The sequence below is a fragment of the Nansenia antarctica genome (genome assembly GCF_963989245.1).
Source record: "Nansenia antarctica genome assembly, chromosome: 11".
Classification (NCBI taxonomy): Eukaryota; Metazoa; Chordata; class Actinopteri; order Argentiniformes; family Microstomatidae; genus Nansenia; species Nansenia antarctica.
This window is the reverse complement of record NC_137681.1, coordinates 5,941,989-5,956,988: the sequence shown is the minus strand read 5'-3', so window position 1 is coordinate 5,956,988 and position 15,000 is coordinate 5,941,989. Positions and strand designations below refer to the sequence as shown.

At 45.8% G+C, this 15,000-nt stretch overlaps 2 protein-coding genes across 2 annotated transcripts in view; one reads left to right on the top strand and one right to left on the bottom strand.

Annotated features, from left to right (window-relative positions):
• Positions 1-5,536, bottom strand: part of LOC308167501 (synaptic vesicle membrane protein VAT-1 homolog) — a gene marked incomplete at both ends in the record, with an annotated part of 14,640 nt that extends 9,104 nt beyond the window's left edge. The window contains 2 exons of the mRNA XM_080541918.1: positions 4,665-4,967; positions 5,345-5,536. Coding sequence (XP_080398044.1) covers positions 4,665-4,967; positions 5,345-5,536 — 495 coding nt within the window. The remainder of the gene's footprint in view (positions 1-4,664; positions 4,968-5,344) is intronic.
• A 5,482-nt stretch (positions 5,537-11,018) lies between these two features.
• Positions 11,019-15,000, top strand: part of LOC308167240 (rho-related GTP-binding protein RhoN-like) — a gene marked incomplete at both ends in the record, with an annotated part of 32,808 nt that continues 28,826 nt past the window's right edge. The window contains 2 exons of the mRNA XM_080541626.1: positions 11,019-11,123; positions 12,167-12,254. Coding sequence (XP_080397752.1) covers positions 11,019-11,123; positions 12,167-12,254 — 193 coding nt within the window. The remainder of the gene's footprint in view (positions 11,124-12,166; positions 12,255-15,000) is intronic.

Genomic DNA, 15,000 nt, shown 5'->3' with positions numbered 1-15,000 from the left:
GGAGGAGGGAGGAGAAAAGAGATAGGGAGATAGGAGGGGAGAGGAGGAGGGAGAAGAGGGATGGAAGGGGGAGGAGAGAGAAAAGAGTAGGAGGGGAGAGGAGGAGGTGGGGGTAGGGAAGACAGGAGAGAGGAATGAAGGAAAAGAGAAGGGGGGAGGGAAAGAGGGAGAGGCAGTGGAGGGATGAGAGAGGATGTAGGGGGAGGTCGGGGGAGGTGGAGAGAGAGGTAAATGAGACATGACAAAAGGGAGAGGCAGGAGGAAGGGGGGGGAGGACCGGAGAGAGAGAGGAATGAAAGAAGGATGCAAGGAACAGATGGAAGAGAAAATCCAAAAGAGAAACGTCAGTCATGTCACAAGATCATCTGCTTATTCAGCGTATGACTAACACGTTGGGAAAGTCGGATTATTCTAGAAAGTCTGGCAATCTGCTCTCTGTCAGGGGACAGCTTTGTAATCCTTTGTTGTTCTTCTTCGACAGCTAATCCTGTTGTTTGTTGTTGTAATGTAGTCCTTTGTAGTTCTTCCCACTTTTTTTACGCTTACGTATACATTTGTCCCTGATGACCAACAATGATGATTTTTCATCAAAATTGTCCCTGCTGAACTGCCGTGAACAAGGCTACTGAGTTGTTCCTGATGTGTTATCGTATGAATGTCTGTCTTTAATGTGTGCGGTTATGAATATTGGACGTCCTCCATGTTTATTTAGCTTTAGATTTAGTTGTTGTCCTTACCCATCTGTGTTCCATATTCCATCATGTTTTCTCTCTGTTTTTAGAGTCTGCGCTCAGGGCGCCCTAAACCGGTGTAGTTTGGTGTGTGTTTAAATACATTGACTATGACTATGACTATAACAATCAGATCAAGTAAAACATTGAATACATGCAGTCATACCTATGCATTGTCCAGACAAGAGAAATGTCACCACTGTTCCATTTTGCGAGGGTGACTGACTACTAGCATCTCGGATAAAAGGGTGGCCCCCCCCCTCTTTTGAGGTCAGAATTGAGAGGGGTGCCAAGGGGGGGCGGGGGGTTTGAATGATGAATCTGGCTTTGGCTTTGCCGAAGTGATGAATCACCTTTCAGAATGCATTGTAATGTAGACACGGTGTCTGGTGTTTATTAACAGATGCAACTCGCCAAAAATTCTTCATGATGACTTATCGAAAAAGGACTTCCTCAATGTCCATGACACATGTTGCTTTTCGAAAGCAGCCCAACCCTCCCGGGCCCTAAGTTACCCTAACCCTCACCCCAGCTAACTCCTACTAATACCGTTCCTCATTCCATTCCATGCATTTCAAATGAGCCTGTCCTCCGATTTCAACTCCACCAGTCGCCCCTAACCCTCCTAGCGAGTGGGATTTGATCCGTCCAGCTGTTTCACGTCAGAACAGATGAAGGAAAGTCTATGAGGAGAGGAAACCACTTTAGACTAATGAGATCTGTCATGTCTAGGAGCGCGCAATGGACTTGTTGGAAATGAAGTCCTCCTCTGCTCAGTCTCACAGTAGAAGTGAAGCTATTAAGAAGAGTGTCACTACTCGTGTTTTTGAAACACTTCAACGAGCGAAGGCCACAGGAAAGGAGGTTCAATCTGTCTCTGAATACCCCTGTCGCTTCCTGTTTGTAATTCTTCAAGACCTTTCGGTTGTTTCTCTTCCTGCGCCGCTCGCTCAGACACATGACAACGGCGCGCACGCGCGCACACACATGCGCGCACACACACACACACACACACACACACGGCCACATGACGAAGGCACACACACACACAGACACACAGACACATACACACACACACATGCATGCACACACACACACACACACACACACACACAGCCACATGATGACGGCACACACACACACACACACACGGCCACATGACGACGGCACAGACACACACATGCACACAAACCCATCCACCCACCCACCCACACACACACACACACACACACACACACACACACACACACACACACACACACAGTCATTGTGAAACAGGTTTTTTACGTGAAGCTCCTCATGACTCACAGGTCACATCAGACCGCATCGGCAATCAGCAGCGCAGCGTGTGGTCACCCACCACAGCCCTCGCACACAGAGCACCTCCCTGGGAGAGCCATAAAACCAACACACACACACACACACACACACACACACATAAAACCAGCGGATGCGTAGCGTCCATTACCCATCCATTACAGAAAAGGGCCATTCAGCCATTTTGGTCAAGAAGAAGATAACTGTGGAAGTAGTCGTGGCTGAGAGGTTCACAGGACCCACATGACCCATGAAAGGTTTATTACCTGTGGTTTTCTTCTTGGTCAATACAGGAAAGACTCAGGAACTGCCTAGAGCTGCAACAGCTGAGCACCTAGGGGTCAGTTCTCTAGTCTAGGGGGTGGGGCGGCGGGGCTAGCTTAGAGGTTAGAGAGGCCAGGATAGCGATCGGAAGGTCGCTGGTTCGATCCCCGGAGCTTCAGGAGGGGCCTGCGCGTGAGCTGGTGACTGGAGGGTTGCTGGCATCATATCTAAGGTGCCGACCACTGCCGTTGTGCCCTTGAGCAAGGCACTTAACCCCCAATCGCTCCAGGGACGCAGACTATGGCTAACCCTGTGCCTAGAGCAAAAAAATGATTTCATCGTACTCTGGGCAATGATAAAGGTTGAATCTAATCTAATCTGTGTTGGCCCTATATGATCGCAATATATTCTTAGTATTGCTAACGATAATCAGCAATACATCACCGCTAACTTCTCTCTCAAGCTTGTTTTCGAGAGTCTTTTGTCTGAATAAGAGATCTGATATACCCCTAATATCCCTAACCTTTACTATGTTCCTAGCTTATACGCCTATCCAGTCCTTTCGCAAGAGCGAAGTGAACAAAAGGGGCTAAGGGACACGTTAGACACAGTTACACCATCGGATCGGAATCACGTTTTCAAACTGGATCTCCTCTGTTTCAGCTCAACAGGGACCACCCCGCCCTGCGTCCGCACCTCTGGACCGCTTCGCCGACTCGGGCCAAGAGACAGAACCTCAACACAGTCCGGCCCAACACAAACACGTCCCAACCCTTCTTCCCCAAACACAGTCAGTCGCAGCTTAGCCTCTGCTTTGTTTTTTTTGCCTGCACTCTGCAGGACTCTGTGCTGTTGTTGTTGCTGTCGCTTGTTGGCGGTGGTTGTGGCCAGTTGTGGATCCGTAATTAGCAGTAGGAATGCACCACTCCTCCTATGGGATTCTTCTATCCATTCGGTTTGGTATTTACTTCTCCTCCTCCCCTCCCTCCCTCCTTCCCTCCCTCCCTCCCTCCTTCCCCCCCTGCCACACCCCTCTCTCCCACCCTCCCTCTCCCAAGCGAACAATGTGAGACAGTGAGGGGGTTGGTATGCGCATATATACTGTAGATAGATCTGGGTCCATATGAAAACAACACACACGCGCACACACGCACACGCGCACGCACAGACACACACACACACACACACACACACACACCATTATTACCATAATGTGGAAGCTGCACATTAGTCTAGGCACACTGTGTGTTGTCATATCTCATATCTCATTTCATCCGTCCACTCCTCTCACAGCAGGGAACAGAGAGGTAAATAACTGAGACAGAGGAGCCCGCCCGCTCCTGCACCCCAACCTCAGATGATCTCCTCTCCCCTCTCTCTATGGAAAGGAGAGCAAACTTAATCATGAAGGGGGAGGAGGAGGGAAGCACTGACACACCACTGAGATGAGAAGAAAATAATAATGTTATTGCTCTTATTACAGTGGGCTTATGTAAGAGCTATAATACAGTGAAGTAGCATTTTGAATTGTATTATCTCTGGGATCTCTGCCTGCCTCACCTCTTGCATGAATTCACTGAATCCAGCAGTCCTATGCATTTATTAGAAAACGACCCCAAAATTACCCCATTTTTAAAAAACGATGCCTGTGTGTATAAGACTACTGATACACTGTACCAGGCTTCAAAGGTTTATGACTTTGCCCTTATGCTGGATGAACTCCAAAAGCACATTTGAGATAAATCAAATATTTTATATAGACTGAGAGGTAACTCCTAAACAGTGCTGTGACTCAGGCTGGTGTAGCTACTGCAGCCTACAGATAGATAGATAGATAGATAGAGAGATAGAGAGATAGAGAGGTAGATAGATAGATAGACAGATAGATAGATAGATAGATAGATAGATAGATAGATAGAGAGATAGAGAGATAGAGAGATAGATAGATAGAGAGAGAGATAGATAGACAGATAGATAGAGAGATAGAGAGATAGAGAGATAGAGAGATAGATAAATAGATAAATAGATAGATAGATGGATAGATGGATAGATGGATAGATACACTCCTCCTCAATGGGTATGAGGTCTGCGCTCAGCTGTGACAAAGGGGACACGTCTATTGATTGCGCGGGCGTCGCCCATGAGTCATTTCAACAGTAACTTCTTATTGAACTACCACCTTTACCCCCACTAGGAACATAATTATGTGATGAACTGGCCACTTTAGCATACCTGACTGTCATCCTCCTGGAATCGCAGAATACTTTTTGTTTGTTTTCAGAAATAGATCCACCACTTAAGATTAATGTCATGACAACCATCTACGGTTCATTTGATTAATTTCACACTCACTTTTCTATCCATCACCTCATCCCCGATCGCCTCGACCACCCCGGAGCACTCCATCCCCGGGGTGACGGGGGGGGAGGGCAGCAGCTCGTACAGCCCCTGCCTGCCCAGCAACTCCGCGAAGTTCAGCCCGCACGCCTTGACCCGCACCAGCACCTCGCCGGCCTTCAGGCTGGGCCTGCCCTTCTTCACCTGCAGCTTGACCTTGTCGTAACCCCCGTAGCCCGTCAGCACCAAGGCCCGGTAGGTGAACACATCCTCCTCCTCGGGGGGCTCAGCAGGCGCTGCTTTATCCGCCGCCGGCACCTGAATGAATGAATGAATGAATGAATGAATGGTCTTTATTGTCATTAATACAGTACAGGTACCATACAACGAAATTTGGGAGGGGGGGCTCCCCTGGTGCTAGGAAAAAAATACTAAAAACAAGAAGGGAAAAGAGCTGGTTTACATAAATAAAGGCTATATCCACTATCCACTATACTATACTATACAATAAAACACTGTGCTGTACTCTATGCTATGCTATAAATATCCTAACATTTCCTATCTCTGAACCTTATGTGCACGAGGGTTGTCATATTGCACATAGTATTATTGCACATTCATTTAAAGTGTCGCAGTTTGCAGGTTTGAAATGTTCACAGTTGTATTTCAATATTGCACTTATGATTACAATCTACCTCCACCAGTGGCGCCTCTGCCTCTGGCTCTGCTGCTGCGGGCTCTGATGCGGGGCTGGAGGGTGCAGCATCCTGGGCTGGTGCCTCTCCCGAGGGTGCCTGCTCACATCTGGGCGTCTCTCCTGCTGTCTTCTCCTCCTCGGGTTGCTGCTGCTGAGCTGGTGCTGCCGGTGCCTCTTCAACGCCAGACATGGTCGGGGTTTAAACAATATTTAGGCTACAGTATTTTCCGATGCGCTGTTTTATTATAGGCGTAGGCGTATTTGACTTTAACTTCCACCCTTCTTCCCCTCCACAAAAAAAGGTTTTCTTAACAAAAGAAGAACGCCCCAAATAAAAAGAAATTGAAAGAAAAAACACTGTAGGCTATTTGTCGTATAGCACAATGTCCACCGTAACCTTATAGGCTAGATATTTGTGTTATTATAGATTATGTTATAGGCTATACAACAGGTTATTTCCAGGAGGTGAAACGTTCGTGCAGTCCAGCCCAAAAAAAGTGACAGCTACGCTCGGAGAGAGGCGAGCTGGACGGGATGTGGCGACTGTCAAACCCCGGAGAGTGGATTTCAGGGGAGGAACGAATCATTAAAGGCTGCGTTCGTAGATTCGCTCTGGAAATCTGATCAGCACTCGTGGAATGCCTCTTGTCCAATCAAATGGCGTGGTTCCTTTATGACGTTGAGCCCGGTGTGCGCTCCGGCGCTCTCAGAGCGAGTTTACGAACGCAGCTTAAGCCTATCGGAGCTCGGTAAAGCAACAGGTTGTGTTATTTTAACGTTTGGGAATGCAATATGGATAGGTTGCATACATGAAATAAGAGGTAGGCTAAAGAACGATGCTGATAAAAAAAAACGTTTTTCTCATGACATTGCATATTTACATTTAACATTTAAGTAATTTAGCAGAAGCTTTTATCCAAAGAGATTTACAATCAGTCCATTTGTCTAAGTAAGTGAATCAATACAACAGTAAGTAAAACCTTCACTAAGAGCATGTCATCAGCAGTCACAGTGCTAGACAAAGGGAGAATGTTGTAATGTAGAGTGTTAGGTTGTGCAGAGGTCTGCAGAGGAAGAGCCCAGATATACCCTAAAGAGATGCGTCTTTAGTCTACAGGTGAAGATAAGGTAGTGACTCTGCCCTGCTGAGAGTGGTGAGAAGGTCATTCCACCATTGGGGTGCCAAAACGTCAGAGTCACTACCAAAAGTAATTTGCGGTAGTCTAGGCAGAAGATGGGCAGTGCCTGGACATGGAGTTGCACTTGGGTAATGGACTGCACTTATATAGCGCCTTTATCCAAAGCGCTTTACAATGGCCTCTCATTCACCCATTCACACACACATTCACACACCAATGGCGGCAAGCTACCATGCAAGGCGCCGGCCCACTCACTGGGAGCAATTTGGGGTTCAGTGTTGCCCAAAGACACTTCTACACGTGGCCAGTCAGGGCTGAACCGCTGACCTCCTGCTCCACAGCCGCCCCATGGGTCCATCCTTCGAATGCTGTAGGACAGTTGGTTGTCCAGGAACACCCTAAGATTCTTTGCTATCTGGGATGGGATGTCTACACAGTAGAGTGTCATCATCATAGCGGTGGTAAGAGAAACCGTGTGAGAAAATAACAGAGCCAAGAGATTTGGTATACACATCTCTAAATGTATCTGTATTGTATCCTAGAGCCCTGGGGGACACCTGCGGTGAGTGTGCGTGATGTGGACAGCGACCCTCTCCACGTTGCCTTGGTATGAACGATCGGCCAGGTAGGATACAAACCAAGAGAATGCAGAGCCTGAGATGCACTCTGAAAAGGGTGGGAGAGAAGGATCTGGTGGCTAATGCACTCATACACAGGCCAGGCAAAGATGTACAATACTCTGTGACCACAGATACAGGGACACTCTGACACACTCTCAAACCATCCCTGGGAACTCGCGGTTGAGAGGTTCTGAAACTCATGGGTGAGAGGTCTGGAACCTCCAGAGGCCTTGCTATGAGAGTTTTGGTCGGTCAAACAGGAAGTCACTGAGGATGATAAAGATGTCGCCAAGGGCCATGGCAGGAAATGCCTCAGTTAGACAGCCTGGCAGCAGGACACGGGTTGCCATCTTTCACTTCCTGCTCCCTCTAGATTGAAGGGGTCGTAGAGGGACATGAGCCCAAAGGAAACACGCGGCTCCTTGGTTGGTGTAATGGTGTGGGGGAATGTTTTCTTGGCACACTGTGGGCCCGGTAATATCCCTCAATCATCGCTTGAATGCCACAGCCTCTTTGAGTATTGTTGCTGACCATGTGCATCCCTTCATGGCCACAATGTACCCATCTTCTAATGGCTACTTCCAGCGTGTTAATGCACCATGTCACAAAGAAAAAGTCGTCTCAAACTGGTTTCATGAACATGACTATGAGTTCAGTGTTCTTCAGCAGCCTTTCCCAGTCTCTGAACCCAATCTGAACCGAATAGAACAACTTTGGGATGTGGCAGAACGGGAGATTCACAGCTTGAAAATTGGGTGATGCAATCATGTCATCATGAACCGGAATCTCAAAGGAATGTTTCCAACATCTTGTCAGAATCAATGCCACAAAGAATTGAAGCTGTTTTGAGAGCAAAGGGAGGCCTTTAATACTATTAGTATAGTGTTCCTAATAAAGTGTTCGGTGAGAATGATTGTCAATACGTACCAATAACACACCTCGCACCCCAACCACGGACTGTTTGACCCCCGACCTTCTAAGAGACTCAGGAAGTACAGGATCCTCGGGTCTGTTTGACCCCTACCTTCTAAGAGATTCAGGAGGTACAGGATCCTCAGGTCCTGTACCAGGTCCCGTTCACAGAGCTAACACTCTGATAAACAATCCCCCCCTCCACACACCCCGCTAAACTATTGCCCCCCCCCCACACACACACACTTGACTATGACTCTCAGTACCCCCCCCCCCCCCTTCCCCCCCACCTTGGGATACTATGGCTATGACAATGAAAATGACAATACTATAATGACAATGACAATACTTTGATGGCTGCACATATTCACTTTATAACCTTTGCACAACTGATGTTTACATTACTACATTTGCTCATACTGTATATTGTATATTGCTTACATAGGCTATATTGTATTATTGTGCTCAAGTAATTAAGAGTTTATCCAGATTCGATTTCAACATCATTTAGCCAAAAATGGATATGCTTAATGGAAATAAAAACTCCGTCAGCTTATATAGTCAACACTTCACAATTCTAAGATGTCATAAGACAAATGCTTGTTCAGGTTATCCAAGTGTTTGGTGAAGTAAACGTAGTTATCGTCACAGTATAGTAGTATAGACGTCAAGTGCAATCAAGTGCAATACTGAAATACAACTGTGAACATTTCAAACCTGCAAACTGCGACACTTTAAATGAATGTGCAATAATACTATGTGCAATATGACAACCCTCGTGCACATAAGGTTCAGAGATAGGAAATGTTAGGATATGTATAGCATAGCATAGAGTACAGCACAGTGTTTTATTTGTATAGTATAGTATAGTGGATAGTGTATATAGCCTTAATTTATGTAAACCAGCTCTTTTCCCTTCTTGTTTTTAGTATTTTTTTTCCTAGCACCAGGGGAGCCCCCCCTCCCAAATTTCGTTGTTTGGTACCTGTACTATATCAATGACAATAAAGACCATTCATTCATTCATTCATTCATTCCAACGTATCATCTCAACACAGGGTTCGATATCAGTCATGTGCTGCCTCCTGCTGGTGAATAGAGGAATTTATATCCAGGCAACATGCCCAACCACCAGAAACATGTGTATGGAGTAAGGCTAGAAGTGAGCCTTTAAAAATAAATAAAAATAATAATAAATAAATAAAAAAATCACTCATATTTTCACTCATATTCGCCCTGGTCCCGCAATTAAAAATGTTTCAATCTGCTTTTGGAAAGGTGATCTAAAGTATTTAAAGTCTATCGGTCTGACTAGAATGGAATTGTATTGTGAAAACAGACTTTAATTGACTGTGATAAGTCACTGACCTCTCTAAATGTATCTGTATTGTATCCTGGAGGCACACTCTCTGGCTCAGCAATATTCCGTATTATTAGGTACGAGGTACTCAACATCCTGTTGTACCCTCTCGAACCAGAAGATGGCAGTAAAAACTTGTTTTAGTATTGGTATCAACGTGATGACAGTGCAGAGACAGATATTCTCACCAGGGTTGGAGGCATATTCCATCAACGTCGCTAAAGGAAAAATCCTTGATAAGTCTCGCAAGATGTACAAAAGTCCAGTCTTAAATTTAATTACTCCAGAGAGTTAATCTCCGAATGATTTGGAGTGGGGACATAATTCATATTGAAAAATGTAATACCCCTGGGGTGTGATTCTGTTAATTTCTAATTTGTAACTGGTTGATAAAGTTATTGATGTTGAAAAAAAAAAATGTGTGTGTGTGTGTGTGTGTGTGTGTCTGTGTTTAAGAAAGAGAGAGAGGGAGGGAAAGAGATAGATACATCTATGTGTGTGTGTGTGTGTGTGTGTGTGTGTGTGTGTGTGTGTGTGTGTGTGTGTGTGTGTGTGTGTGTGTGTGTGTGTGTGTCTGTGTCTGTGTCTGTGTTTAAGAAAGAGAGAGAGGGAGGGAAAGAGATAGATACATCTATGTGTGTGTGTGTGTGTGTGTGTGTGTGTGTGTGTGTGTGTGTGTGTGTGTGTGAGTGTGTGTGTGTGAGTGTGTGTGAGTGTGAGTGTGAGTGTGAGTGTGTGAGAGAGAGAGAGTGACAGATGGAGAGAGGGAGAGTTAGGTAGGACACATGTTAGTCTGTGTGTGTGTGTGTGTGTGTGTGTGTGTGTGTGTGTGTGTGTGTGTGTGTGTGTGTGTGTGTGTGTGTGTGCGAGTGTGTGTGTCATTGCCTCATTTAATTTACAAAGAGGAAAAAAATAATTCCTTTGATCACATTATATTGCTTTGATTATGATATAACCCAGACATTTCACATGCAAATAAACACGATTCTGCAGACTCATTGACCCCTCACTGGTGTTTAGAGGATGATGCGCAATGTGTATGTGTGTGTGTGTGTGTGTGTGTGTGTGTGTGTGTGTGTGTGTGTGTGTGTGTGTGTGTGAGAGAGAGAGAGAGAGAGAGAGTTAGGCAGGACACGTGTTGGATACCTGTGTGTGTGTGTGTGTGTGTGTGTGTGTGTGTGTGTGTGTGTGTGTGTGTGTGTCATTTGTTGTTTAATTTATAAAAACAAATTTTTTTATTTTATAAATAATAATAAATAATAAAATAATAATTCCTTTGATCACACGTGTTGTGTGTGTGACGATTGTGATATAATAATCCAGACATTTCAGATGCAAATAAACACGGTTCCGCAGACCCCCTCATTGGTGTTTAGAGGGCTGATGGGCGGGTCCGAGAATAAACACACCAAAGTGTCTCCAGCTGAGCGTCAGCTGCATCCAGCGGTGCTTCACTAGACTAGTATGGCACCGGAGTCTATAGTTGCTGCTTGACAGGTGAACAGGTGGAGTGGCCAGGGCGAGACACTGGATTTACAACTTCCCCTAAAAACAACAGAGCGCAAAGCATCTGATCAACTTGAGGACTTGTCCGGAGCGCATCGCTAGATGCGTCAGAAGCGCACAGTGAAGGAGCGCACTATGGAGACCACCAAGGGCTGCCGCTGTAAGATCGTAGTGGTCGGCGACACGCAATGTGGCAAAACGGCATTACTCCACGTCTTCGCTAAAGACTCGTACCCAGAGGTGAGTTGTGTTATTTTAACGGATGACATAGATTAAGAAGGTTGCAATTAATTGGATTGATGCATGCGCGCACTGGCGCACTTACTTACTTTCCCCATAAAGGATGATGGAGGACTTTTGGACTTCTCTGAATAACTCTTTTCGAGTTCACCTGTCGGCTATTCTCCCACGAGCTGATGGGCTTGGACCTGGGGCCTACATTAAACATCTTTAACATGTATTAACTATTTGCTCATGCATTTACAAAGTATACATTCTTATATGTTTACCACACTATTAATAAAGACAATTAAACTATTAATGATACGTTGTTCATATGGATAAAGGGGGTGACATACTACATATTTAACCTGTTGTTGATTAAGTACATTAAATGGTTAATTATTGTTCATTTTATAATGTGTGTGTTTGTGTTCATACATCAATGTATAAACCTTATCTTGTATAGAACGCAGTCAGTGTATGGACCTGGAGTCATCAGTCCTAGGGTTTATGTGTGTGGTAACGTTTGATAAACATCAATTATGGATATGTACCTTTACATAACATATTTTTGCCAACCTGTAATTGTTCATGCTTGTCTGTCAAGGCAACTCATAGATTAAGTAAGTAAGTATATAAGTAAGAAAGTAATAGTAGAGTTCCTCCTCTCTTAAGCAAGTAGCAGGAATCTCACCTCTTGTGAAACGTTACTATAAAACCTAACCATCGAATATTATTGCCTCAGTAGTAAAACTTCAAAATTGGGTGAGCAATCCCTAGAATGTACTGCGGTTTTTGTCAGTATTTGCATGGTTTCCACATACTGGTGGCCATGAATGATTATGAATTTTTACAAGATTTCACCCCTTCATTAACATGAATAGCTACTGTAATAAACCTTTTGTTAGTGCCTTTAATGATCACGAACAAGGCTCTGTGAAGTCATGTTCACAATGACATGAATTCATTGGGGTATATGACTATATCCTTAAAGTGTAACCAGACGTTTACAAGTCGCAGAGTGGTATAGATTTTTAATCGTGCCATCTGGATTTTTACAGAACTATGTCCCCACAGTCTTTGAGAACTACACGGCCAGTTTTGAGATCGACAAACAGAGGATTGAGCTGAACATGTGGGATACGTCAGGTAAGACCCGCCTTTAATATATTTAATAATATCCGTTGGGATCTATCCCGCTCTGGGCACACACAGATTGGGGAAGTGATGGGATGTTTTCGGAGCCTTCAGCGACATCCAGGCTTCAATCCCCCCAAAATGAAGGACAGCTAGCGACTTCATGATAGGCTTAGCTCAGAATGCAGTTTATTTCAGGTGAACAGATTTCACGGCTTACTTTTGTGTGTGTGTGTGTGTGTGTGTGTGTGTGTGTGTGTGTGTGTGTGTGTGTTCTCAACACAATTAGGCACACTCATTTAAAATGTCATCACAATAGCCTTAAGATTCCTAAAGTTGATTATACCTAATTAGTTTCTGAATAAACCTTCTGCTCATTAGCAGTTGAGGAAGGATTGTTAAGGAAGTATCTGTTTCTCTGTACAGCTGAAACAAACGGGCTGACCTTCCCATTCAAAAGAGGAGCAGCCATGGGGCTTCCCCTTTTTTAAATCTTACAGTATGCAACAACGCCCCAAAACCTGTTTACACACATGAGAGTGGAACTTGATGAATGCGCAGTGTTCTGTTTACCTCAGCGTTCGCCACAATGGAGACAGACAGACCAGCTGAACACGCCTGAGCTTAAGAAGAGCAGCCCAGAAGCCTGAGTTGCTTGTTTTTTCTTTCGAAGACTGACTATAAGCAATCGAACTGCATTTTCAAAAACTACACCCATTTCCATGAGTGAGCCACATTCCCACACTCCTCCCCCATTGAGACAGCTGTCATGGCGGATAACAGCCTGCATCGATTGATCTGTTCGACGAGGAACAAGTCAACCTGTCAGGATAATGTGTCAGGATCGCTCTCCCCCTCCTACTACTACTGTTGTCTCTTGCCTCAAATAGTAATAGAAAAATACCCACATACTATATTACACCTTCCTGGTTGTTAGTTAGTTAGTAGGGGCTTGACTAATCCCTGGAGACAGTAGACACGTATTGATGACGCATCAATGGAATGGTGGAATACATACAGTAGAACGTGTCTACTCCAGGCATTAGTCAGGCCCCTACATGGTGCTCAAGGTGTATTACTGTAGTAAGTGTAATGGGATACGACCCAGGTCTGACCCTAAGTACTGTAGCCTCTAGGCATCGCTCTCCAGGGGCCTGGAGAGGCAGGTGAGAGGCAGGTGAGAGGCAGGTAGTGGCCAGGTGCACCATGGGAGTATCTGGGAGTGTCCCAGCAGACAGGTGGCAGCCACACCAACCATAACAGCCGGCCCCTGGGCTCCTCCTGTCTCTTTGTTGCTACTAAAGGCTCCGTTTGCTAAACGGTGGGATTAGCGTGACTAACTACTGGGAGGAGGAGGAAGTGTGTGTGTGTGTCTGTGTGTGTGTGTGTGTGTGTGTGTGTGTGTGTGATAGAGAGTATGAGTAAGTGATTGTGTGTGACAGAGAGTATGAGTATGAGGGGCGTATGAGTATGTGATTGTGTGTGTGTGTGTGTGTGTGTGTGATTGTCTGTGTGTGTGTGTGTGTGACAGACAGTATGAGTATGTGATTGTGTGTGTGTGTGTGTGTGTGTGTGGCAGACAGTATGAGTATGTGATTGTGTGTGTGTGTGTGTGTGTGTGTGTGTGGCAGACAGTATGAGTATGTGATTGTGTGTGTGTGTGTGTGTGTGTGTGTGTGTGTGTGGCTGACAGTATGAGTATGTGATTGTGTGTGTGTGTGTGTGTGTGTGCGACAGACAGTATGAGCATGTGATATTGTGTGTGTGTGTGTGTGTGTGTGTGTGGGTGTGTCTGTGTGTGTGTGTATGTGTGTGTGCTTGTGTGTGCTTGTGTGTGACAGACAGTATGAGCATGTGATATTGTGTGTGTGTGCGTGTGCACCAGTGCTTATCGTACAGGCATGTGCAGGCATGTGTGAGAGACAGCCAGGTTAATGGGTATGTAAGCGTAGTGTAAATGCTCTGGCAACGGCACGCTAACGCGCTAACCTTCGCTAGCAGCAGGTGTGCAGATGAACCAGGTCAGTGAGTGAGGAGGCTGCGGCAGCGTTTCACTGTGAACAAGTAGAACAAGATCTTTTTCCACTACTGAGTCTGAGTGCCGGTGTGGTGAGTAACACACCGCTGTCAACACGTCATTCACAATTTAGTTTTTTTCGATCCGTTTATTTCTATTCCTTCTATCCCCCTCATGCTGTCCCTCTCCTCCTCCGTTCTCCTTCCCTCTCTCTCTCTCTCTCTCTCAGCGCCTCTCCTCTCCTTCCTTCTCCCTCGATCTCTGCACCTCTCCTCTCCTCCCTTCTCCCTCTCTCTCTGCACCTCTCCTCTCCTCCCTTCTCCCTCTCTCTCTCTCTGTGCCTCTCCTCTCCTCCCTTCTCCCTCTCTCTGTGCGCCTCTCCTCTCCTCCCTTCTCCCTCTCTCTCTGCACCTTTCCTCTCCTTCCTTCTCCCTCTCTCTCTCTCTTCCTACCTACCTCACTTCTCTCTCCTCTTCTCTTGCTGTCTTTGCTGTCCTTGCCTTCCCTTTTCACTCTCTCCCCCCCCCCCCCCCCCTTCATCGCCCAGCTCATTAATGGGAGCGGCAGCTGCAGGCATAGAGGAGCTGTAGCCTGGAGGAGAGATGCTGAATGGAGAGAAGCACTAATGAAGGCAAGCAGAGGGGAGTAGACGGACAGACAGACAGACAGACACACACACAAACAAACAAGCAGACAGAGTGGAGTTGGCAGACAGAGAGACAGGCAGGCAGGCAGGCAGGC